At 53.2% G+C, this 23,569-nt stretch overlaps 2 protein-coding genes across 4 annotated transcripts in view; one reads left to right on the top strand and one right to left on the bottom strand.

Moving 5' to 3' along the window:
- The window catches only part of PTPN23 (protein tyrosine phosphatase non-receptor type 23), a 29,611-nt gene extending 8,687 nt beyond the window's left edge, over nt 1-20,924 (top strand). Inside the window, exons 2-25 of the mRNA XM_033132694.1 lie at nt 1,035-1,109; nt 12,214-12,341; nt 12,577-12,653; nt 13,225-13,274; nt 13,409-13,540; nt 13,812-13,892; nt 13,978-14,109; nt 14,197-14,244; nt 14,616-14,672; nt 14,801-14,859; nt 15,032-15,111; nt 15,214-15,328; nt 15,422-15,487; nt 15,859-16,004; nt 16,276-16,587; nt 16,667-16,821; nt 16,909-17,060; nt 17,151-17,330; nt 17,424-19,170; nt 19,247-19,431; nt 19,630-19,734; nt 19,809-19,947; nt 20,022-20,135; nt 20,214-20,924. Coding sequence (XP_032988585.1) covers nt 1,035-1,109; nt 12,214-12,341; nt 12,577-12,653; nt 13,225-13,274; nt 13,409-13,540; nt 13,812-13,892; nt 13,978-14,109; nt 14,197-14,244; nt 14,616-14,672; nt 14,801-14,859; nt 15,032-15,111; nt 15,214-15,328; nt 15,422-15,487; nt 15,859-16,004; nt 16,276-16,587; nt 16,667-16,821; nt 16,909-17,060; nt 17,151-17,330; nt 17,424-19,170; nt 19,247-19,431; nt 19,630-19,734; nt 19,809-19,947; nt 20,022-20,135; nt 20,214-20,693 — 4,815 coding nt within the window. The 3' untranslated portion in view covers nt 20,694-20,924. The remainder of the gene's footprint in view (nt 1-1,034; nt 1,110-12,213; nt 12,342-12,576; nt 12,654-13,224; nt 13,275-13,408; nt 13,541-13,811; nt 13,893-13,977; nt 14,110-14,196; nt 14,245-14,615; nt 14,673-14,800; nt 14,860-15,031; nt 15,112-15,213; nt 15,329-15,421; nt 15,488-15,858; nt 16,005-16,275; nt 16,588-16,666; nt 16,822-16,908; nt 17,061-17,150; nt 17,331-17,423; nt 19,171-19,246; nt 19,432-19,629; nt 19,735-19,808; nt 19,948-20,021; nt 20,136-20,213) is intronic.
- A 318-nt stretch (nt 20,925-21,242) lies between these two features.
- Nucleotides 21,243-23,569, bottom strand: part of SCAP (SREBF chaperone) — a 49,914-nt gene continuing 47,587 nt past the window's right edge. For all 3 annotated transcript variants that reach the window (XM_033132547.1, XM_033132548.1, XM_033132550.1), the window contains 7 exons: nt 23,037-23,556; nt 22,877-22,962; nt 22,577-22,659; nt 22,325-22,482; nt 22,067-22,147; nt 21,673-21,879; nt 21,243-21,590 (listed from right to left, as the gene is read on the bottom strand). In XM_033132547.1, the coding sequence (XP_032988438.1) occupies nt 21,345-21,590; nt 21,673-21,879; nt 22,067-22,147; nt 22,325-22,482; nt 22,577-22,659; nt 22,877-22,962; nt 23,037-23,556 (1,381 nt within the window). In that variant the 3' untranslated portion in view covers nt 21,243-21,344. The remainder of the gene's footprint in view (nt 21,591-21,672; nt 21,880-22,066; nt 22,148-22,324; nt 22,483-22,576; nt 22,660-22,876; nt 22,963-23,036; nt 23,557-23,569) is intronic.

The following is a 23,569-nucleotide window of genomic DNA, read 5'->3' as shown; positions in this document are numbered from 1 at the left end:
TGAAGGGGTGGCCGGACGTGGCAAGGGGATAGAAAAGAAAGCTCACGGCCACACAGGACTTTCAGGAGGTACAACCAGCAGGAAAGGGGTCAGGGTTAGGTTCGGGAACCTGGCCGATGGTCCTGTAATAAGCTCAGCAGTGGCCTGCCTTCGCCCTGTCCGTCCTTGTCCTTTCCCTACCAGGGCAGGTAGGAACTGTCACTCAGCCTTCCGGTTCCCACATGGCGAATTCCTTGGGCATGTGCCATTGGTCCTGAGAAGGGACCCCAGGAAAGGCGTGAGTGTGCTGCTGGACAGAACAGCCACCTCTTCTCAGTCTATAGCGGCCTCCTCCCTCACTCACCGTGCGTAGGGCTGTAAGGAACCGTGGGCGCCAGTGCCCCAGTGTCTGTGGAATGAGTGGCTCTGGCCCTGCAGATTGCTAAGCCGGACACCACGCACTGTGGCGGGCCCGGTTCCAGCTGCCTCCTGTGGGGGCCCTTTGGCCCTGGCCGTGCCTCCAGCTTGGTGAGTGTGCTCACTGTCCAGGGCAGTCAGTCTTGAGGTGGTGAGTGGGCAGGCATGCCAGCCCCCCTCTCTGGTGTGGGCAGCGGCCTTCCCTGTGCCCCTTCTGTGTGGGTCATTCCTGTCGCACATCTGTGGTGCCTTTTCCCAGCCAGGAGGGGGTGCTGGTGAAGAAGGCTTTGCTCCCACTCTGGTTTGCTGCCTCCTGCCTACATTTGCTGTCAGGTTAGGACTGTGGTTGTGACCCTAGAACACAGCAAGCTTCTGTCCTTGAGGGAGGCTTGAATTTGTGGCCTGTTCGGGGATGCTCAGCTGGCTCTGTTCCCTGGCTGCCTGCACTGGCCGAGCCCTGGACTTTGCACAGAGGAGGCCCCATGGTCAGCGTCTTGGTGCTGCCGGTTATTGAGTCCCTGTGGCCTAGGAGGTGAGCTTGAGGTCGGGGGCCTGGACTCGATCCTGAGCCCTGAAGAGAGTGTGGGCGCAGCGGAGTCTCCTCTAGCCGTACTTTACCTTCTTTTCTCTCTCTCTAGTTTGTCCTGAAGAATTATGGAGAAAACCCAGACGCCTACAATGAGGAACTGAAGAAGCTGGAGTTGCTCAGACAGGTAGGAGGATAGTATTTTACGTAGGTGTGAACAGGATTGGTTCGGTAGGGAGATAAAGAAACCATCTGGACTGTGTTCTTATTTTAATGTAGTATTTTTTCCTCTGTAAAAGCAAAATTAATGATAGAAAAATTTGAATATGTTAAAAAAACAAAGAAAACAGTCCTAAAAATCCTTTTCACAGTTTTTTAAAATATATTTTAAAATTGTGTTTATATATAATATATACTATATAAAACCATAGTAGGATCATATACCACCCGTACTGCTTTTTTCACTTAACATATTGTGGCTCTGTTTCTGTATCAGTGAACATACAACAGTAGTATTGTTAATGGCCCTTGATCATTGCATTGCACTGTAGTTTAATCAGTCTCCTCTCAGAGAGCGTTAGGTTATTTCTGTTTCACGCCATGGTAAATATGCCCCATGTCTGTGCGTACTTGGGCCCTTATAGTAGGATTGTTTTGGTAGGAATTAGTGGGTGAACAGGATGTATGTTTTCATTTATGCCACCAGCAGGGCGTGGGCCTGCTCCTGCTGTCCTTTTCAGTGCTGGCATTCTGATAGGTGAAAAGGGTATTTAATTTTAATTTTCAGTTATTTGGTTAATAGTAAGGTTTCACAATTGTTAATGTGTTTGTTATATATCTTCTTTTAGGAATTGTCTGTTAATGTCATTTGTCCATTTTTTTATTAGTGTTATACCTTTTCTTATTAATTTGTAAGAAATTCATACATTAATGGTATCGCTTCTTTGTGTTATATGATGCAAATATTTTTCTCAGTTCATTGGTTTTGTTTATTGTGTTTTTGATGCAAACTTTTCAAATTTTACATATAAATATTTATAAACGAGGTCCATCTCATCTTTCCCTTTACATTATCGGCCTTTGATACACATTTAGAAGACCGCCACCCAAATGAGATGTAAACAGTCACTGATGGTGTTCCGCTAGTACTTTGTGGTTTTGGCTTTGACGTGAATCTTTATATGGCATTTATTTAAGTATATGGTATGTGAGGGACAGCTTGAACTGTAACTTTCTCTCCATACTTTTTCTGTTGTCTTGAAACACTCTTATGCTGAATTCGTCTATGTACTTTAGGTCTTTTCAGAATTTCCTGTTTCCTTCCATCATCCGCCTTCCTCTGCCAGGCCCATGGGATTTTAAATTAAGTATTGTATCTGATAAGACTAATTCGTGATACTAACTTTTTCGTCTTTTCCATACTTACTCTCATATGAATACTTCTCAAATGAACTTAGAATCTTTTTGTCAAGCTCCGCAAAATAGTGTTGGGAATTTTGTGAGCGCGTAACGTTGAGGGATTGATTACATAGAACTAACATCTTTACGAGGTTGCTTTCCTCCACATTTCTTTAGATTTTTTTTTTTCAGTCTTCTCAGTAAAGCTACAGTTTTGTTCACGGTGTAGGTTTTACATATATCTTGTTACATTCATTTCGGGATTTGTTGTTGTTAATGAGAGTTCTTCCTCCTCCTCCCTCCCCCATCCTATTTTCTACCTGTTATGCTTAGTGTAGAGAAAAACAGTTGAGGAATTTTTCTTTTGTTTTTTGTCCTGAACAATTTGTTTTGTTAATTCTCTTCTTTCTGATAGTATTTCAGCTCATTTTCTTGGCTTTTCCAAATACACAAGTTATATCATACACACGTAATAATTTTGCCTTCTCTCCAACAGTTTGTACTCCTTATTTTTTTGCAATTGGCAGGCATTTCCACAATTGTGAGACTGTCCGACCTGATTCTGGTGTCTGAGATGTCAGCATTGAGGCCATGCTGGCTGCTGTGCTGGTTTGAGATGACCTGTTTCTGCATTTGGGGGCGTGCAGTGGTAGTGGGTGGGTACCACAGTCCTCTTAGCAGCTCATAGGGAGCAGGAGTGTCTGCACAGTTAGTCACTTTGCATTTCTAAGAATTAACAGATCATAAAAGCTGTAGAAAACTTGGAAAATATGAGAAATACAAAGAACAAAACAACCGTGCCGTGCCCGGAGACAGCCGTTGTGATTGGATACATTTCATTTTTATTTAAAATGCCAGAAGTTAAAATAACATTGCTAAAGCACGAGTAGATGGCATAATTTTAATTGTTGAAAAATTTGCTTAACATGTATTACAAGTGTTTTCAACCTTTCTTAGCAATAAACAATGACCAATAACCAAAGGTTGTTTCTGTAATTAATATTATGAAAAAATTTTTTTTTCTAAAGAATTACATAGTATTGAATAATTTCAGCCTCAACTCTTCCCTTTGCCCCAAGCTGAGGGCAAGCTTGATCCCCAAATAAAGAGAACTAAGAGGATCTCTTCATCCATCCTCTTTATGTATTGGAGTTCTACTCATGTATTATTCTTGCTGTTAACAAGCATTTGTTAACCCTTTCTTAATCTCAGATACTCTTCTAGGCACCGTGGGTTCAGCAGTGAACAAAACAAAGTTGCTGTAGAGTTAGGTGGAATTTTAAATAAGATTCCTTGAGCACAGAGGCACTGGTGTGGCATGGTCAGCATTAGGCCAAATCTCCAGTGGCAGGGAAGAGGGCCGGGGGGTGAAATCCTGAAAAAAAGACGCCCAGTGAATGGGTGGCTTCATGAGGGATCCAGAGAGTGTGACGCTGGAGTACTGGTTTCATTTGGCAGTCCTTTGAGTGAAGCTTTATTCTTCCATTTCCATGTTGCTTCTTGAATGCCTCCCTCTGCCTCCTGAGGTTGCATGGTCCAGCCCCAATCATCCATGGTGTGGTTTATCATAGAGACACAGTTCCTGGACTAAACGGGTATGCAAACCAGACCTAGAAGATTTGATGTAGGCTCCTTTCTCAAGCAAGAAACTATTTTGCTGTTCACTTCATTGTGAAAGAGTTGGAAACATTGTTATCAAGGCCAAGTGACAATTTGTTTATTTCACTCTTGAAAATTTTGCCTAAGAGTTTGAACAGTGGAAGGCCCCAACTAAGGGAGCAGCGTAGGAGTATGTTCATCAAGGATATTCACCTATAATTTTTTTGTATTGTCTTTGGTTTTGGTATGAGTGATGCTGGCCTCATAAAATTAGTTTGGGAACCTCCTCCTCTTTACTTTTTTGGAATAGTTTGAGGAGGATAGGTATTTATTCTTAATTGAATGTTTGATAAAACTCACCTGTGAAGCCATCTGGTCCAGGACTTTTGTTTGTTGAGTGTTTTTTGATTACTGATTTGATTTCATTAGTTGCTATCAGTCTGTTCAGATTTTCTGTTTCTTCCTGATTCCGTCTTGGAAGATTCTGTGTTTCTAGGAATTTATCCATTTCTTCCAGGCTGACCAATTTGTTGATATATAATTGTTTGTAGCATTTTCTTATAATCCTTCATATTTTTGTGGTGTTGGTTGTCACTTCTTTTTCATTTCTGATTTTTGGTCCCTTTTTTTTTTCTTGATGAGTCTGGCTAAAAGTTTATCAATTTTGTTTACCTTTTCAGAGGTTTTATTCAAGGATTTATCAATGGTTTCATCGATCTTTTCTAGTGGTTTGTTGTTTTTTTAAGTCTCTATTTTCTTTATTTCCTCTCTGATCTTTATTATTTCCTCCCTCCTACTCACTTTGGGCTTTGATTGTTCTTTTTCTAGTTCTTTTGGATGTAAGTTTAGATTGTTGCGATTTTTCTCGTTTCTTGAGGTAGGCCTGTATTGCTATGAATTTCCCTCTTATAACTGCTTTTACTGTGTCCTATAGATTTTGGGTTGTTTTTTCATTTTCAGTTTTATTGTTTTAATGGTATCTTTTGATTTCCTCCTCGCTGTCATTGTTAACCCATTCATTGTTCAGTAGCATGTTATGTAACCTCCATGTGTTTGTGTTTTTCAGTTTTCTTTTTGTAATTGATTTATAGTTTCATATCATTGAGATTGGAGAAGATGCTTGATATAATTTCAGTCTTCTTCAATTTATTGACGCTTGTTTTGTGGCTTACCATGTGGTCTCTCCTGGAAAATGTTCCATGTGCACTTGAAAAGGATGTATATTTTGCGGCTTTTATGTGAAATGCCCTAAAAATACCAATAAGTCCATCTGGTCTAAGGTGTCATTTAAAACCACTGTTTCCTTTTTGATTTTTCTAAGTCTTGATCTATCCATTGATGTCAATGGAATGTTAAAGTCCCCTACTGTTACAGAACTACTGTTGATCTCATCCTCTATGTCCATCGGTATTTGCTTTATATATTTAGGTGCGTCTACATTGGATGAATAAATGTTTACAAGAGTCATATCCTCTTGTTGGATTGATCTTTTTATCATCATGAAATGTCCTTTGTCCTTGTTACAGTCTTTGTTTTAAAGTCTATTTTGTCTGATATAAGTATACTGCTACCCTAGCTTTTTTTTCTTTTTCATTTCCACTTGCATGAAATAACTTTTTTCATCCCTTTCAGTCTGTGTGTGTCTTTTGAGCTGAAGTGGGTCTATTATAGGCAGTATATTTATGGGTCTTGTTTTTTTTTTAATGCTTTCAGCCACCTGTGTCTTTTGATTGGAGCATTTAGTCCATTTACGTTTAAAGTAATTATTGATAGGTATATAGTTATTGCCATTTTATTGTTTTTATAGTTCTCTCTTCCTTATTCTCTTCCTGCTTCTCCTGTAGGTTGATGAATTTCTATAGTGTTAGGTTTGGATTCCTTTCTCTTTATTTCTTATTTCTTACAGATTTTTGGTTTGTGGTTACCATGTGCTTCATATATACCAAACTATGTTGGTATATACCAAACTATGAAGTTGGTGGTTGCTTTTAAGTTTGAACACATTCTGAAATCACTAAAATTTTTATTCACTCTCTCTACTTTTTTTGTCCTTATTTTTTATTTCTTTTGTGTATATATATTTGTATGTATCCCTTAATTTATTGTTGTAATTACACATGATCGTCCTACTTTTGTCTTTAAACCTGTGTATGAGCTTTATAGTTGGTTGATCCACTGCTTTTACTAAGTGTTTGCCTTTGTCATTGAGAATTTTTTTCTTTCCTATATTTTCTTATTTATATTTTTTATCTTTTCTACTTAAAGGAGTCCCTTTAACATTTCTTGTAATACTGGTTCAGTGGTGATAAACTTGAGCTTTTTCTTGTCTGGGAAACTCTTTATCTCTCCTTTGATTCTAAATGATAGCCTTGCGGGGTAGAGCCGTCTTGGTTGTAGGTCTTTGCTTTTCATCACTTTGAATATTTCCTGCCATTCTCTCTGGCCTACAAAGTTTCTGTTGAGAAATCACCTGATAGTCTTATGGGAGCTCCCTTGTATGTAACTAACTACTTTCCTCTTACTGCTTTTAAGATTCTCATTGTCTTTAACCTATGACATGTCTTGGTGTGGGCCTCTTTGGGTTCATCTTGTCTTCCAGATTGCTGATTCGATCCTCTGTTTAATCTAATCTGGTGTTGATTCCTTCTAGTGTATTCTTCATTTCATTTATAGTATTCTTCAGTTATGATTGGAGTTTTTAAAAAATCTTTTTTGTGTTTTCTATCTCTTTGTTGAAGTTCTCACTGAGTTCATCTATTCTCCCAAACTCATTGAATATCCTTATAACCAGTATTTTGAACTTGGTTTCTGGTAGATTGCTTGTCTCCATTTCATTTAGTTGTTTTTCTGGAATTTTGTCCTGTTCTTTCATTTGGGACATGTTTCTTTGTCTCCTTATTTTGGTTGACTCCTGGTGTTTGTTTCTACGTATAGGTAGATCTCCTACATCTCCCAGTCGTGACAGTGGCCTTATGTAGAAGGTGTCCTGTGGCAGTCTCCCTGGTCACCTGAGTCAGGTGCTCCACGGGTGTCCCCTTTATGGGTTGTGTGTGCTGTGCTGTTGTGATTGGGCCTCAATTGCTGCTGACACGTCAGTGGGTGGGGTTTGAACCTCAGGCTGACTGGCTGTGAGGTCTGGTTGTGAATACAGTGGACACGCTGTTGTGCGAGGGCTGAGCCCATAGAGTGGGAGTTGCTTTAGTGGGGCTGTGGTGCCAGCCGAGGTTGCCCTTCAGGTATAGCCGTTGTAGAGCTGATGGGGGGGGGGGGGTTGTGATGCAGCTAAAGCCAGGCACGGGATGTGTTGAGTCTGGAGCTTCTTGAGAGGGACTCTGGTGCAGGCCAAGGTCAGCTGCCTCTTGTGCTGAGTGTGGAGCCTCTTGGTAGGAGCTACCAGGTGATCTGTAGTTGGTTGCTGCTTGTGTTGGGTTTAGAGGTGCTTCGGAGAAGCTGTGCTGCAAAACAAGGCCAACTGCCATTTGTTCCAGCTTAGGATCCTTTGGTGGGCACTGTGATGCGAGCTGAGACCAGCTGCCACTTGTGCTGGGCTTGGGGCTGCTTAGTTGGAGCTATGTTACAGGCCAAGACTGGCGGCCACCTAATGCCAGGCTTGGAACCACTTGATGGGAGTTACAATCCAAATTGAGACTGGTCACTGCTTGTGCTGGGCTTGGGGCCACTTGGCAAGAACTACAATGTTTGCTGAGGCAGCTGCTGCTTGTTTGGGGTTTGAGAATATCTGTGTGTGAGCCGAGGGTGGCGCTGCTTATGTGGGATTTTCAGACCTTTGGGGAAGTCTGCAGTGTCAAGCCTAGGGCAGCCACCACTCGTGAGGTTTGTGGATTTTTGGGAAAGTTCACAGCTCAAGACAAGGCAGGCCACTTGTGTGGAGGAGCTGCTGGAAGAGGCTCAGGCTGGGCAAATGAATTGGATGTTCATATTAATTAAATTTGGGAAGTTTGGGGCCATTTTCTAAAATATTCCCTCTCTCTTCTCCTTTTGGGGCTTCAGCAATGCATATGTTGGTCTGCTTGATGCTGCCCCACAAGTTCCAGAGGCTCTGTCCACTTTTCTTCAATATTTTTTCTTTCTGTTCCTCAGACTTGATAATTTCAATTGTTCTATCTTAAGTGTTCGCTGCACGTTCTTCTACCTGCTCAAATCTGCCTTTGAATCCCTCTAGTGAGTTTTTCAATTCAGTTACTGTACTTTCCATCTCCAGAATTTCTTTTTGGCTTCTTTTTACATTTTCTCTTTATTGATATTTCCTTTTTGTTCCCTATATCATTTTCTTGACTTTCTCTACATCTTCCTTTAGTTCTTTGAGCATCTTTAAGACAATTGTTTTAAAGTCTTTGTCTAGTAGATCTGCCTCTTTTTTTTTCAAGGACAGTTTCTACTGGTTTATGTTTTTTCTTTGAATGGGCCATACTTTCCTGTTTCTTTGCATGCCTTATGACTTTTTTGTTGAAAACTGGACACTTGAATCTAATCGTGGTAACCCTGGCAATCAGAATCTCCCCCTTCGCTAGGGTTTGGTGGAGTCGGCGGTGCTTGTTTTTATTGTTGTAGACTGCCTTGATGCCAGGAATCAGCTGGAGGTATGAGCTTGAGGTCTTCTCAGGTCTTTGCTGAGCCTCAGCCTCTTCCTGGTTATGGGGACTCTCATTTCCCCTGTATATGTGGTTGCTTTTCAATGTCACGTCAGAGTCTTCAATGTTTGGCTCTTAAAAAGGGTAAAAAGAGGAAAACCAAGGCGGTCAGGGGGAAGCACTGGCCCTTTAAGTCCCCTGGAAGTCACTTCAGCCAGAGGGGGAAGTGCAGCAACATCTGCTTTGTTATTTGCACCTCTGAGATCAGAAGTAGCACTCAGTGATCAGAGCACAGATCCCTCCTATTTGGAGGACAAGGTTCTTATTGCCTGTCTGGCTCCCCAAAAAACTGCAAGCTGCTCCAGGAACACGTGTAAGGCTGCCTGCCACAGGGCTGTGGGCTGGGTAGTTGGCACTGGCTAAGGGCTGAAATTGACCAATGTTTCCCATCCATGCCTTCCTCTGCAAATTGCAGGCCTTCAGTAGACTCCAGAGTTCCAAAACACTGGGGGTACCAAAAAAATATATACACATTTTAAGAGATGTTAACACTTTGGTCAGCATTGCTCAAGCAGTAGTTCGCCGTAATCAGAAGTGTCTGGACGCTGATGTTACCATTTGAGCACCTCTTGTAAATGCAGAAGTTAAACGTGACTTGTATTCATTCATCTTTTGTTATCGGTATTAATACAGTTTGCCTTTTTAAAAATGTGTATGCATTTTTTTGGCACCCTCGTAGTTACATCAGACAGATCCTGCCAGTGCAGTTGTTACCTTGGTGGGGAGATAGATTCCTAGGGCCTCCTGCTCTGCCATCTTCCCAGCATACTCTTCATAAACTGAATTTTTACAACAGATTTTATTTGAACAATTTGAAACTCAGATAATATTAACTCAGCACCCTTTTGCACGCCCCGGTGCACATGCACACAACGTCCGCTAGGAGGAGCAGAGGAGCACGGCCACCAATCGCCAAAGCCTCTCCTGAAGCAGATCCTTTAAGGAGTAGGTAGCCTGCGCAGAGCAGTGGGCTGAGGGGAGCCGCCCCCAAGCCAGCCCCAGACCTGAGGCTATTCCAGCACAGACATAGCTCAGAAGAGCAGGCTGGCTCCTTCCCTTTCCTGGGGCTTGTCATTCATCCAAACAGTGTGAAAGTGGGACTAGATCAGTGTTTCTGCAGGGAAACCACAGAACAAGCTTTTTTACATAGAAATTATAATAATACATGTGATGAGAATTCAGTGAAAAAAGTTACCAGACCAAAAACCCCTCCTAGATTCGGCAATATAAAGTGAAAATAAAGAGTAGCAAAAAGTATTACAGCACTGATCAAGTTTTTAGTGAATTACAGAAAGTGTATCAAAGCACAGAGGCAGCATAAATCAAATTAACCTTTGACCATTTCTCATATTTGCAATCGAAAAAGGAAAGGTGGGTATTTGGGAAGCTATAGGCAGATCCGCTTTCTCTGATCTGGGCCTCTTCCCTTATCTGTACAACTGGGGCTGGAGTAGTTATTTCTAAAAAGTCTTTCCAGTTGTAGCTCTGAAAAAAATTGTTGGCTCTGTGATCACAGGGAATAAAATTGACAGGTGTGCTGGAGGCGGTTGGAGGGTGAGGGAGTGGGTATGGCTGGTGTCAGCTTTCTTGAAGACCCCTTTTCTGTTCTGTTCTGCTCCTGCCCCCTGCAGCCCCTCGGTGTGACCGGCCAGGGTAGGACAAGAGGGGCTGCATTCTTAGTTGGATTAAAGGGTGAAGGCGAATCTGTATCACCTGGAGGGAAGGTTGCTTCCATTGTTCCGGAAGATGGTTTTAGGAGGTACAAAGACAAATATTGTTTATTTTAATTCTTCTGCATATTCTTTTTCTTTTGCATATGTTTTAGTGAGTATTTGAAAATATGTAGCTGGCACATCAAACTTTTTATTTCAGAGATGTTAGCACCTAGGACGTGGCTCGAGTTGGCTTAAAGGAAAATGAGTTGGCTTAAAGGAAAACGTTAAGGACAAGTGGTATTTGTTTATGGCAGAGGTCTGTTATGGGGCGGGGGTGGTAAGAATGACTAGAAGCCCTAGCCTGTGGGACAGGCCCCTTTAGGTGGCACCTCAGCCGTATGGCTGTGACACACCTTATCCTGGTACGGGGCTTTCTAGAGTCTTACCACAGGGAGCTTATCGTTCTTGTTCAGAGAGGAGCCCGAGGCCCAGAGGGGAGACGTCTCCCAAGGCACTGCTGGGAAGCAGACTGGAGCTGGACCTTCCGTCCGTCCTGCTCGGCTGTCCTGCAGGGCACGGGTGGCCAGTCTGAGAGCATCCCGGACTGCAGGCCGAAGCCGGCGCTGGGGCGTAGCGTCCTGGAGGGGTTCTAGCCCGGGGCAGCCGGCCATGTGCTGGGATCCGGGTGGGGCTTTGGTCCTCCCCGCAGGTGGGGTGAGGGTGAGGGTGAGGGAATCACAGCGCTTCTGGCCCGTCCCCTCAGCGTGTGCCTGCTCCTGGAGGGTGTATTGTCTGCTCTTCTGTTGGTTTGAGCAGAGGGGCATTTGCTTGGTTTTGTTTTCTTCCCCAAATGGGAATAGTTTTATGGCTTATAATAAAAATTGAAAATGCTCAACATAAATATATAAACAATATAAATAATTAAATATGCGTCTCTGTGTGTGTGTAGAATAGGATAAATTACTTAAACCGTATTGGCCAGGGATAATTATAACATTTTGGTATATAACCTAGATTTTTCTTTTTTAAAAGATTTTATTGGGGAAGGGGAACAGGACTTTATTGGGGAACAGTGTGTACTTCCAGGCCTTTTTTCCAAGTCAAGTTGTTGTCCTTTCAATCTTAGTTGTGGAGGGTGCCATTCAGCTTCAAGTTGTTGTCCTTTCAGTCTTAGTTGTGGAGGGCGCAGCTCAGCTCCAGGTCCAGTTGCCGTTGTTAGTTGCAGGGGGCGCAGCCCATCATCCCTTGCGGGATTCGAACTGGCAACCTTGTGGTTGAGAGCCTACTGGCCCATGTGGGAATCGAACCGGCAGCCTTCGGAGTTAGGAGCACGGAGCTCCAACCACTTGAGCCACCGGGCCGGCCCATAACCGAGATTTTTTATATCTTTGTCTGTATACCTAGTTGGATATCAGTGTCTATTTGATTTTACATAAATGAAATCATACCCATTCATCTGTGTATACTTTTTTTTTGCCCAAAAATAAAAATGTCACGGACATCGTAACATACCAGCAAACAGATCCTGTCTTCAGTTTTCGTCACTGCACAGCATTCTGTGTGGGTAGCCTTACCATAATTTATTTAAACAATCCTCTTGCATGGACATTCTGGTGGTGTCCAGTGCAGTATTTGACTGTTAACATTGCTGTGAGAAATATCCTTTCATGCTCACCCAAGCATTTGCTCTTCTGGATATTTCTTACTGTATGTATATTTTTAGATACAGACCTGTGGGTCAAAACTTAAGTACATTGAAATTTTTAATGCATGTTGTAAAGTGCCTTCCAGAAAGGCGGTGCTGGTTTTGTCCAGCAGCCGTAGCCGGAGGACCATTTGTTGAATGACCACAGATACAGTAGCGGGCCTTCTTGGGGTCCCTTGGAACGTTAAGTGTCCAGCTCTGATGCATATTTTGTTGGCGGACAGACCTGCCCGTCCTGTACCCCCAGTGATAGCAGGCCTGCTTCTCCTATCTGCCCCCCAGAATGCTGTCCGTGTCCCACGGGACTTTGAGGGCTGCAGCGTCCTCCGCAAGTACCTAGGCCAGCTCCATTACCTGCAGAGTCGGGTCCCCATGGGCTCCGGCCAGGAGGCCGCTGTTCCTGTCACCTGGTGAGAGCTGGCGGGCAGGGCCACGGGGAGCCTGGAGGGTGTCTGGGTGCTGGGGATGCCCTTCCCTCCCCTCCCCTTTCTTCTCCTTGCTGCACAGGATGGGGAGCAGCTTGGTGTGGTCTCCCCAGGCCTCCCTCCCCCCCTCCAACCCTGTACTGGGGTGGTTGGTCCCCTCACCTGGCCTCAGGGCCCTGGCCAGCTCCTTCCCTCCAGATGACTGATGGCATGTCTGCAGGACCGAGATCTTCTCAGGCAAGTCTGTGGCCCACGAGGACATCAAGTACGAGCAGGCCTGCATTCTCTACAACCTTGGTGAGTGAGTTCCTGACCCCTTCCCCATGGCTCTGTCCCCTCAGCCCTGCCAGCCCAGGAGCTCAGCTCAGCAGCAGGCCACGAAGCCAGGGGGCTGATGGATGGCGGTGCCTGCATCCGGACCCCTCCACTGCCTTCCTCACTGCTCTGCCAGCACCTCTTTTCTGGGCCGTGGAGCCACCCTGCTGGGGAGAGGCTGTACTGGGCTGGCTGCGCCACGGGGTTGTGCTGGGGGCTTCGGCTGGGAGAGAGGGCCGATGGCCTCATTAACTGCACAGCTGACCCACCTTTTGACTTCGGGCTGCTGCAGACAGAAGGAGCACATGGCTGGCCTCAACCGACCCTGCCAACCTTGACTCAGCCTCAGCCTGGCTCAGGGGAGAAGCTTGGGGCATCCCTAAAACTTCAAGACTGGACTTCTAGGCTGGGGGCTGTGGATGGGAGCCCCTCCTTGCACTCACACCTCCGTTTTCCTAATCGTGGGTGACAGCACTGCCCTCTCTGCCTCACTGCTGACACAGTTGTGGGAGCAGCCCAGACGAGCCCTGACACCCGTCCTCTGTCTCCCCAGGGGCGCTGCACTCCATGCTGGGCGCCATGGACAAGCGGGTGTCTGAGGAGGTGAGGATGGGGCACATGACCAGGGAGGCTGCTGACTGTCCAGCCTTCAGGGTGGGGCTGGGTCCTGCCCGGGGGAGTGGACACAGGCGGCCTCTGGCTCTGCCTCTGGCCATCCTCCATGTCTTCCCTGGCAGGGCATGAAGGTCTCCTGTACCCACTTCCAGTGTGCAGCGGGTGCCTTTGCCTACCTGCGCGAGCACTTCCCTCACGCCTACAGCGTGGACATGAGTCGGCAGATCCTCACGCTCAATGTCAACCTCATGTTGGTGAGGCGCTGCCCTTGATGGAGCCGAGTTGAATCCAGGAGAGGGGACAGTTAAGGCTGGAGCCTGGACCAGGCCCTGTGCACATGGCGGTCAGGGCAGGACATCCGGGGCCTTGGCTTTGATCTTAGAGCCCGAGGTGGGGCAGGGCTGTGCTTCTTGGAGTAGGGGAGGCTGAGGAGCGAGGACAGTGAGGAGGGGTCCCTGTGGTCAGCCCATTGGAGGGGCAAGGTCTGTGGGTGGACACGGACATGAGCTGTGCTTGCTGCTCCAGGGCCAGGCGCAGGAGTGCCTTCTGGAGAAGTCGATGTTGGACAACAGGAAGAGCTTTCTGGTGGCCCGCATCAGTGCACAGGTAGGGACGGGGGTGGGCGAGGGGGGCCCTCAAAGGACCGAGGGCAAACGTTTGGTTTGCTGCTGACGCCCCGTCCGGCTCCCAGGTGGTGGATTACTACAAGGAGGCCTGTCGGGCCTTGGAGAACCCCGACACCGCCTCGCTGCTGGGCCGGATCCAGAAGGACTGGAAGAAGCTGGTGCAGATGAAGACCTGCTACTTCGCAGCTGTGGCTCATGTGAGGGCATCGTGGCCACTGGCTCTGGGCTGGGCGGAGTCGCCACAGCTCAGGGAATAAGTAGTGACATCTCTTCTTCCTTCCCAGCTACACATGGGGAAGCAGGCTGAGGAGCAGCAGAAATTCGGGGAGCAGGTGAGTGAGTTGTGAGGGGCGTCAGGACTGGGTCCTGCCAGCGGGTCCTTTCCCTGACAGAATAGGGGAGGTGGTCATCTCTCTGCTTCTCACCTCCACATCCCTGGGTGAGCCCTGCTGCAGGCCTGGTGTGTCCCTTCTGCAGCCCTCATCCCTGGGGACGAGGACGCAGAGCGGGCTCCCCGCAGTGGCTGGATGGTTGGAGGTGTACGCTGGGGTGGGGTGCCGTGTGACGCTAACCTGTTGGCTTGGCTGGCACCCGCCTGCCTCCTCGGCTTCTTGCCTTCTAGTGGGTCACCTGATGGCCCACCTTCAGTGGGGTGGCAGGAGGAGGAAAAGAGGGACTGGGCTCTGCCCTCTGTTCCCCACAGGTCGCATACTTCCAGAGTGCCCTGGACAAGCTCAATGAAGCCATCAAGTTGGCCAAGGTAAAGCTGAGGGAGGGCCTGGCTGCCCCTCAGAGCCCTGAGGGTGCAGGGAACAGGCCTGGTGGGGCCGAGGGGCGTCCTGCACTGGCCTTGGTTGGTGCTGAATGCCCCGCGTCCCTGCCCCACAGGGCCAGCCTGACACCGTGCAGGACGCACTTCGCTTCGCTATGGACGTCATTGGGGGAAAGTGAGTCTGTGGGGCTGGGGTGGGGGCCTGGTTCCTTCTTGTCAGGCAGAGTTGGCCCCCCTCTGCCTGCATCCTTGGGAGGAAGCCACCAGTGCCACATGGGAGGCCTGGTCCTGAATCCGCGCTGATCACCCAAGATGCCCCTTTTACTTCCCCTTCTCTGGACCCCCAGGTACAATTCTGCCAAGAAGGACAATGACTTCATCTACCATGAGGCTGTCCCGGCACTGGACACCCTTCAGCCTGTAAAAGGTCGGAAGCTGAAGGGAGGCTGAGGCTTGGGGCATGGGGTGCAGAGCGGGGATAGAACAGGTCTGCATGGTCCTGGTCTCCACAACGGTCCTCCCATCCCAGGCGCCCCCTTGGTGAAGCCCTTGCCAGTGAACCCCACAGACCCAGCTGTCACAGGCCCTGACATCTTTGCCAAACTGGTACCTATGGCTGCCCACGAAGCCTCGTCGCTGTACAGGTGGGTGGGAGGATTGGCTTGGTCCTTGGCACAGGTGGGGTTGGGGGTCTCGAGAGACATGGGCTTCCAGCACCTGCTCTGTCTCTTCTGCAGTGAGGAGAAGGCCAAGCTGCTTCGGGAGGTGATGGCCAAGATTGAGGACAAGAACGAGGTCCTGGAGTGAGTGTGGGCTGGGTGGGGGTGGGGTTCCACAGCAGACCTTTGTGGGGTCCCCAGTGCATCTGCAGTAGTGAGAGGAGAGAAATGTCTGCTCGCACCAGCTTTCCTAGCTCTGCCCTCCACCCAAGGTCTTGTGTGCTAGGTTTGTAAGGTAAGAGTCTCATGTCTTGGGAGGAGGGTGTCTCTTGTGCCCCAGTATTCTCAGCAGTGCCCTGGGCATGTTCTGAGGGCCGGGCCTCGTTGTGGAGGTCAGGATGCTGCTCTCTGTTAGGACCTCAGACCTAGCTTCAGTTGTGGGGGGCTCGCCCTAGTAGGTTCCTTTTACACGTGAGGACTTGGTTAGCACCCACCTAGTCCTGTTGCCCCCACAGCCAGTTCATGGATTCAATGCAGCTGGATCCTGAGACAGTGGACAACCTGGACGCATATAGCCACATCCCGCCCCAGCTCATGGAGAAGTGTGCGGCGCTTAGCGTCCGACCTGACACTGTCAGGAACCTCGTCCAGTCCATGCAGGGTGAGTGAGTGGGGGAGCAGGCAGGGGGCGGCGGGAACCAACAGTTCACGTGCCCTGTTAACCAAGGCTGGAGGCTGCACCTCTCCAAGCACCTGGCACTAGCACCCATCCCCACGCCCCTATGGGTCGCTGCACCGTCTGCATTGCTCGGCAAGTGTTGGCTGCACACAGCCCTGGACCGAGGGGGCAGCGGTGCCTCCTGGGGACGGGCCAGAGTGGGTGCCTGGCCTGCCTGCCTCAGAAGGGTTCTCCCTCCCCCATACGTACTCAGTGCTGTCCGGGGTGTTCACGGATGTGGAGGCGTCCCTGAAGGACATCAAGGACCTGCTGGGCGAGGATGAGCTGCTAGAGCAGAAGTTTCAGGAGGCCGTGGGCCAGGTGGGGGCGAGCACGGCGGTGTCCAAGGCTGAGCTGGCGGAGGTGCGGCGAGAATGGGCCAAGTACATGGAGGTCCACGAAAAGGCCTCCTTCACCAACAGCGAGCTGCACCGCGCCATGAACCTGCACGTCAGCAACCTGCGCCTGCTCAGCGGGCCGCTGGACCAGGTGCGGGCCGCCCTGCCCACGCCCGCCCTCAGCCCAGGTGAGCACGCCCGGCCCGTGTCCTCGCTGAGGCGCAGAGCTGGGGGGGCTGTGGCCTCACTGCCCGCCGCTGCCCCCAGAGGACAAGGCTGTGCTGCAGAACCTGAAGCGCATCCTGGCCAAGGTGCAGGAGATGCGGGACCAGCGCGTGTCTCTGGAGCAGCAGCTGCGGGAGCTCATCCAGAAGGATGACATCACTGCGTCGCTGGTCACGGCGGACCACTCGGAGATGAAGGTGGGCTGGGCTGCGGGGAGGGGCCGACGGCTGCGGCCTGACGAGGCGCGGCCCTGAGTGTCTGTCCTCCGCTCCAACGCTCCTCAGAAGCTGTTCGAGGAGCAATTAAAGAAATACGACCAGCTGAGGGTGTACCTAGAGCAGAACCTGGCGGCCCAGGACAACGTCCTCCGGGCCCTGACAGAGGCCAACGTGCAGTATGCGGCTGTGCGGCGGGCGCTCAGCGACCTGGACCAGAAGTGAGTGCGTGTCCTCGGCTCGTGCCCCGCGAGCAAGCCCCCAGGCCCGGCTCCAGCCACTCACCTCCTGCCGCCCCTTCTGCCCGCCAGGTGGAACTCCACGCTGCAGACCCTGGTGGCCTCATTTGAAGCTTATGAGGACCTGATGAAGAAGTCCCAAGAGGGCAAGGACTTCTACGCGGACCTGGAGAGCAAGGTGGCCGCGCTCCTGGAACGGACGCAGTCCATCTGCCAGACTCGCGAGGCTGCCCGCCAGCAGCTTCTGGACAGGTGGGTGTGGCTCCGGGGCCTCGGGGCGGCCACAGCCCCGACCCAGGCCGGGCTGAGGGGCCTGGCTCTACTCCTCCCTCGCTGGTCCCACAGGGAGCTGAAGAAGAAGCCCCCGCCACGGCCCACAGCCCCCAAGCCGCTGCTGGCCCGCAGGGAGGAGTGTGAGGCGGAGCCCGGAGACCCGCCCGAGGAGCTGCGCAGCCTGCCCCCTGACGCCTTCCTGGGAGCGGCTGCCACCCTCCCCTTTCCTGCTGGCGCCTTTCCCCACTCCACCGGCCCAGGACCCCACTATCTTTCAGGCCACTTACCCCGTACCTACTCAGGCCCCACCCAGATGATGCAGCCCAGGGTTCCCCAGCCCCCAGGGCACCCTGCGATGGCCATGGCCCCTGGACCTGCCATTTACCCAGCCTCTACCTACACACCGGAGCTGGGCCTTGTGCCCCGGTCTTCCCCCCAGCATGGCGTGGTGAGCAGTCCCTATGGCGGGGTAGGGCCACCCCCACCAGTTGCAGGTCTGCCCTCGGCCCCACCACCCCAGTTCTCGGGCCCCGAGTTGGCAATGGGGGTTCGGCCAGCCACTACCACAGTAGATAGTGTCCATGCCCCCATCTCGAGCCACACAGCACCACGGCCGAACCCCACGCCTGCTCCACCCCAGCCCTGCTTCCTGGTGCCCCCACCACAAGCACTGCCTTTGCCCTACACCTATCCTCTAGGGCCCAAGCAACCCCTCCCAGCACCCCCAGCCCAGCACCACTTTTCTCCGGGGATCCCCACAGGTTACCCAGCCCCAAGGATTGGGCCCCAGCCCCAGCTTCATCCCACACAGGCGGCGTTTGGGCCCCAGCCCCCCCAGCAGCCCCTTCCACTCCAGCATCCACACCTCTTCCCACCCCAGGCCCCAGGACTCGTACCTCCACAACCTCCACAACCTCCTCCACCTCGCTACTCCTTTGCCCCTCAGCCTGCTGTTCTAGGGCAGCCACCACCCCCCCTACACACCCAGCTCTACCCAGGCCCCTCTCAGGACTCCCTACCACCCCACTCGGGGGCTCTGTCTTTCGCCAGCCCCCCTCAACCTCCACATCCCACCCTGGCGTATGGTCCTGCCCCCACCCCCAGGCCCCTGGGACCCCAGGTCGCTCCTCTCTCCATTCGAGGCCCCTCACCTGGTGGCCAGGCCACCCCCAGTCCCCACTTGGTGCCTTCACCTGCCCCATCACCAGGGCCTGGCCCGGTGCCCTCCCGGCCCCCTGCAGCACAGCCACCGCCATGCCTGCGTCGGGGCCCTGCGGCTGCAGACCTGCTGTCCTCCAGCCCCGAGAGCCAGCATGGCGGCACTCAGCCCCCTGGCGGCGGGCAGCCGCTGCTGCAGCCAACTAAGGTGGACGCGGCTGAGGGCCGGCGGCCACAGGCCCTGCGGCTGATTGAGCGGGACCCCTACGAGCACCCGGAGAGGTTGCAGCAGTTGCAGCAGGAGCTGGAGGCCTTTCGGGGCCAGCTGGGCGATGCGGGCACTCTGGACGCTGTTTGGCGGGAGCTGCAAGAAGCCCAGGAGCACGACGCCCGCGGCCGCTCCATCGCCATTGCCCGCTGCTACTCGCTGAAGAACCGGCACCAGGACGTCATGCCCTACGACAGCAACCGCGTGGTGCTGCGCTCAGGCAAGGACGATTATATCAATGCCAGCCGCGTGGAGGGCCTCTCGCCCTACTGCCCACCCTTGGTGGCCACCCAGGCGCCTCTGCCCGGGACGGCTGCTGACTTCTGGCTCATGGTGCACGAGCAGAAGGTGTCAGTCATTGTCATGCTGGTGTCTGAGGCTGAGATGGAGAAGGTGAGAGGGAGCAGTTGGGTGGGTACCCAGCAGGGATCCTGGGAAAGCAGCCCTAACCGCCCTGTTTGTCCCTCAGCAAAAGGTGGCCCGCTACTTCCCCACCGAGCGAGGGCAGCCCATGGTGCACGGTGCCCTGAGCCTGGCACTGAGCAGTGTCCGCACCACAGAGACCCACGTGGAGCGGGTGCTGAGCCTGCAGTTCCGGGACCAGAGCCTCAAGCGCTCTCTAGTGCACCTCCACTTCCCCACGTGGCCCGAGCTGTGAGTTTGCTGCCTTGGGTGGTTGGGGGTACGGGGGTGAAGAGGCTGAGGGGGGGCGTGAGGGCCCAGCTCAGGTGTGACTCTGCCCACCCCCGCAGAGGCCTGCCCAACAGCTGCCCTGGGTGGTTGAGGGTACGGGGGGGGGGGGGGGGGGGGGGGTGAGGGCCCAGCTCAGGTGTGACTGCCCCGCCCCTGCAGAGGCCTGCCCGACAGCCCCGGCAACCTGCTGCGCTTCATCCAGGAGGTCCACTCGCACTACCTGCACCAGCGGCCCTTGCACACGCCCATCATTGTGCACTGCAGGTAGGGTGGGGGAGGGGTGGCCACACAGGCTGCCTCCTCTGCAGGCCTTGGCCTTATGCCCTTTTCTGTCGCAGCTCCGGGGTGGGCCGCACGGGAGCCTTCGCGCTGCTGTACGCAGCTGTGCAGGAGGTGGAGGCCGGGAACAGGCTCCCGGACCTGCCGCGGCTGGTGCGGCACATGCGGCAGCAGAGGAAACACATGCTGCAGGAGAAGGTGAGGGCGCTGGCACAGGGATGGGTGCCCCCCGAGGGATGGCAGCCCCTCTGACAGGCACATGTGCCCTGCAGCTGCACCTCAGGTTCTGCCATGAGGCAGTGGTGACACACGTGGAGCAGGTCCTGCAGCGCCACGGCGTGCCCCTGCCGTGTAAGCCGGTGGCTGGCACAAGCCTCAACCAGAAGGTGAGGAGGGAAACCCGGGGCTGCGGGGACAGCCACAGCCTCGTGGAGCCCGGTCTTCACGCACTTGTGCCTGTTCAGAACCCCCTCCCTCAGGACTCCCAGGACCTGGTCCTCGGGGGGGATGTGCCCATCAGCTCCATCCAGGCCACTATTGCCAAGCTCAGCATCCGGCCTCCTGGGGGCTTGGAATCACCAGCTGCCGGCCTGCCAGGCCCTGAGGAGCCCCCAGGCCTGCCGCCCGCCAGCCTCCCTGAGTCCACCCAGCTCCCACCCTCCTCCCCACCCCCACTCTCTTCACCCATGCCAGAGGCTCCCCAGCCTGAGGAGCAGCAGCCAGACCCTGAGGTCCCCAGCCTGGGGCCCCCCTCCTCCTCCCTGGAGCTGCTGGCCTCCCTCACCCCTGAGGCCTTCTCGCTGGACAGCTCCTTGCGAGGAAAGCAGCGGATGAGCAAGCAGAACTTCCTGCAGACCCACAATGGGCAGGGGCTGCGGGCTGCCCAGCCCACCGACGACCCCCTCAGCCTTCTGGATCCACTGTGGACACTCAACAAGACCTGACAAGGCTCTGCCCACCTGGTCCTTACACTACATCACCTCCTGCCGTGCCCAGCAGGGCCTCGAGGTGGGCCTAGTCTCTTCCTCCCATTCCTGCTGCCTTCAGCCCTACCCGGTCTGGCCCACACCCCTGTGGGGTGGAGATGTAGCGCGGGCCTCGGGTCACGTTCTGCTCCTTTGTGGGACCTGACATTTTTCAGCTCTTTGCTGTTGAATAAACCAACCTGTTCTGTGGCCAGTGTTTGTGCCCATTGCTGCCTCAGGGAAGGAGCCTGGGCCTGGTGCCTTCAGTAAGCTTGGACGTGGCTGGGCGGTAGGACTCGGGTCACCTTTGGCTTCCACGCCTCTGAAATGGTTAGGCGGGCCTCCCCCACCCTGCTCCTGTCCTCATGTGTCTTGTGTGGCTCTTGCCTGGAGCAGCTCTGAGCTGGGAAGGGTCTAACAAAGTGCTGGAGGTTTAGTCACGGGGAGGGGTACGCGAGTGACACGGGTACGCGAGTGACACAGGAGCTCTCTAGGGGAAGACAAGTGGCTCACGAGCTCCATGGTAGATGGGATTTTTTAAAAAGTTTATTATTACAGTCCTGAGGCGGCTTCCAGAAGCCTTAGCTGCTCCCCCAGTCCAGGCCCAGTGCACGGGCTCCACAGCGCCCCTCAGTCCAGCTTCTCCAGCACAGAGGGCACGTACACCAGGCTGAGCTCGCTGCCGAAGTTACAGACGATGGCGGCGTTGTCCAGCACCAAGATCTGACGGGCAGGCTGGGCCTCACTGTTCTTCCCCAGGTGGACTGTCTGCAGCAGGTCCCCGTAGCTGAGGTCCCAAAAGGACACACAGCCCTGGCCACCAGTCACTAGCAGGTTGTCTGAGATGACACCCAAGCTTGCACCACAGCCCAGGTCCTAGAGGCAAGGACATGACAAGCTCAGTGTCTCGAGTCCCTGCCTGAAACTCCGAAAACCCGATGGCCCCCCACCTGCCTACCTGCTGAATGGAGTAGAGCTTGATGCTTGTGCTGCGGTCCCAGATGCTGATAAGGTCATCCAAGCCACTGCTGATGACACAGGATGTGGTACAGGTGAGGGAGGTGACATCCCCACGGTGAGCGAACATGTGGCTGACCCGGCTGCCAGTCAGCACGTCCCACAGGCAGATGGCCCCATCTTGTCCTCCACTGGCCAGCACCATGGTCTAGGGGAACAGGCCCAGGGGAGCCGGGTCACCGGTGGAAACCCTTGTCCTGCAGGGCTGGGGTCCTCACTCTGCTTCCCAGAGGCCCTTGGGGGCCAGGTCCCGGGAGTCAAACACGGTCACGGCCTGGCTTTGTGCCCCGCCCACAGCCCACCGCGGAGCCCTCACCTGGTCAATGAGCCCTCACCTGGTCAATGTACACAGTCGTGATGGCCCCTGAGTGGCCCTGCAGGGTGAAGAGGCAGCACGAGTCCTCCAGACGGAACACCTGGGGCGGGAATAGGCATCAGGTTCTGGTCTCACGCTTTTCCAAATGACACTTGGATCAAAAAATCCCTTCCACAGTTCATTAGGACACCGCCAGCCGCGCCCTGACTGACCCCAAACGCTCCCCATCCCCTCTGCTGGGTCACCCCAGCGCCCAAGGGACGGGGCCAGCACTCACTCTCAGTGTGTGGTCTTGGCTCCCAGTCACAAGGCGCCCGGCAGCAGCCTTCAGGGCTGTGATGGGTTTCTGATGTGCACAGGGCACTGTGTGGGTCAGGCGACAGGCTACTGTGTCACTGCTGCTGTACATGGGGGAGGTGGGAGAACTGCCTTGCCCTGGGGACAACAGGCCAAGCGATCCCTGAGAAGTCAACCCCTGCGCTCCATCCCCCTCGCCCCCGACTGCAGGCACCTGCCCAGCTCCTCTGACCTCGGAACTGCACGGGGCTGAGGGCAGTGTGGGTCTCCAAGGAGAAGAAATCCAGGGAACCGTTGAGCCGGGCAGCCACAATCCTGGAGAGAAGAGCGTGCTAGGCCTGGTTCTAAGTACTGCACACCTTTAACCACCCCGCCCAGCGAGGCAGACCATCTGCTGCTCAGAGGTGGGGGGCTGGGCGCCAAGAAGGGAAGTCGAGTCACACATCAGTGAAAGGGAGCCAGGACTCAAACCTCCGTGTGGCCTGGCCAGGAAGGTTGGGTGTCGGGCTGAGGAAGGCAGCCTGGCACTCACCTTTTGTCCAGGAAGACGAGGGCCGTGATGCCCGACGAGACCTCCTCACTGCTGCAGCGTAGCGTGCCCTCGATGGCGTCCCACACCTGCAAGCGCAGAGGCCGTGAGCACTGGCCGGCTGGAGAAGCCACGGCCCGGCCGCCTCCTGGCCCCTGCCCACCTGCAGCCGGCCGCTGCTGCGGCCCACCACGATGAGGTTGCCCTGCAGCTCCAGGCTCCAGATGGAGCCATCCACACTGGGGGCCCAGGAGAGGGCCAGGGAGCCCTTCTCGGGAGAGCCACCCTCGTCCTCGGAGGCCTGAGGCAGCGTGGGCCCAGGGGAAGGTGGGCGCAGGGCCGGCGTGTGGACGGGAGTCAGCCCCTCCTGCTGGTACACTCGCTGCACCAGGCGGCTGAAGTCATAGCCCTGGTTGTCCCGAGTGCGGCCACAGCCCACCCGGTGCCGGGGCTCGGGCTGAGTGGGCTCTGAGGGCCGTGGCCGTCCCGAGAAATTGGTGTCGATCAAGCAGGTGAGGTCCGGCTGGTCTCCGAAGAGGGACGGTGGCGGAGGTCCCTGGGGACGGTGCCGCAGCGGAGAGCTGTCCCCAGGCTCCTCTGGGCTGCACTTCCCGCCATCTGACAGCCGTTCCCAGCTCTCCTGAGCCTCAAACATGCTGCCACCGCCACTGTCCCGGCGCTGCCTACAAGGACCGG

This window comes from Rhinolophus ferrumequinum, chromosome 17, assembly GCF_004115265.2.
Source record: "Rhinolophus ferrumequinum isolate MPI-CBG mRhiFer1 chromosome 17, mRhiFer1_v1.p, whole genome shotgun sequence".
Taxonomy (NCBI): domain Eukaryota; kingdom Metazoa; phylum Chordata; class Mammalia; order Chiroptera; family Rhinolophidae; genus Rhinolophus; species Rhinolophus ferrumequinum.
Note: the sequence above shows the minus strand (reverse complement) of the source record. Positions and strands in the feature narration are given on the sequence as shown.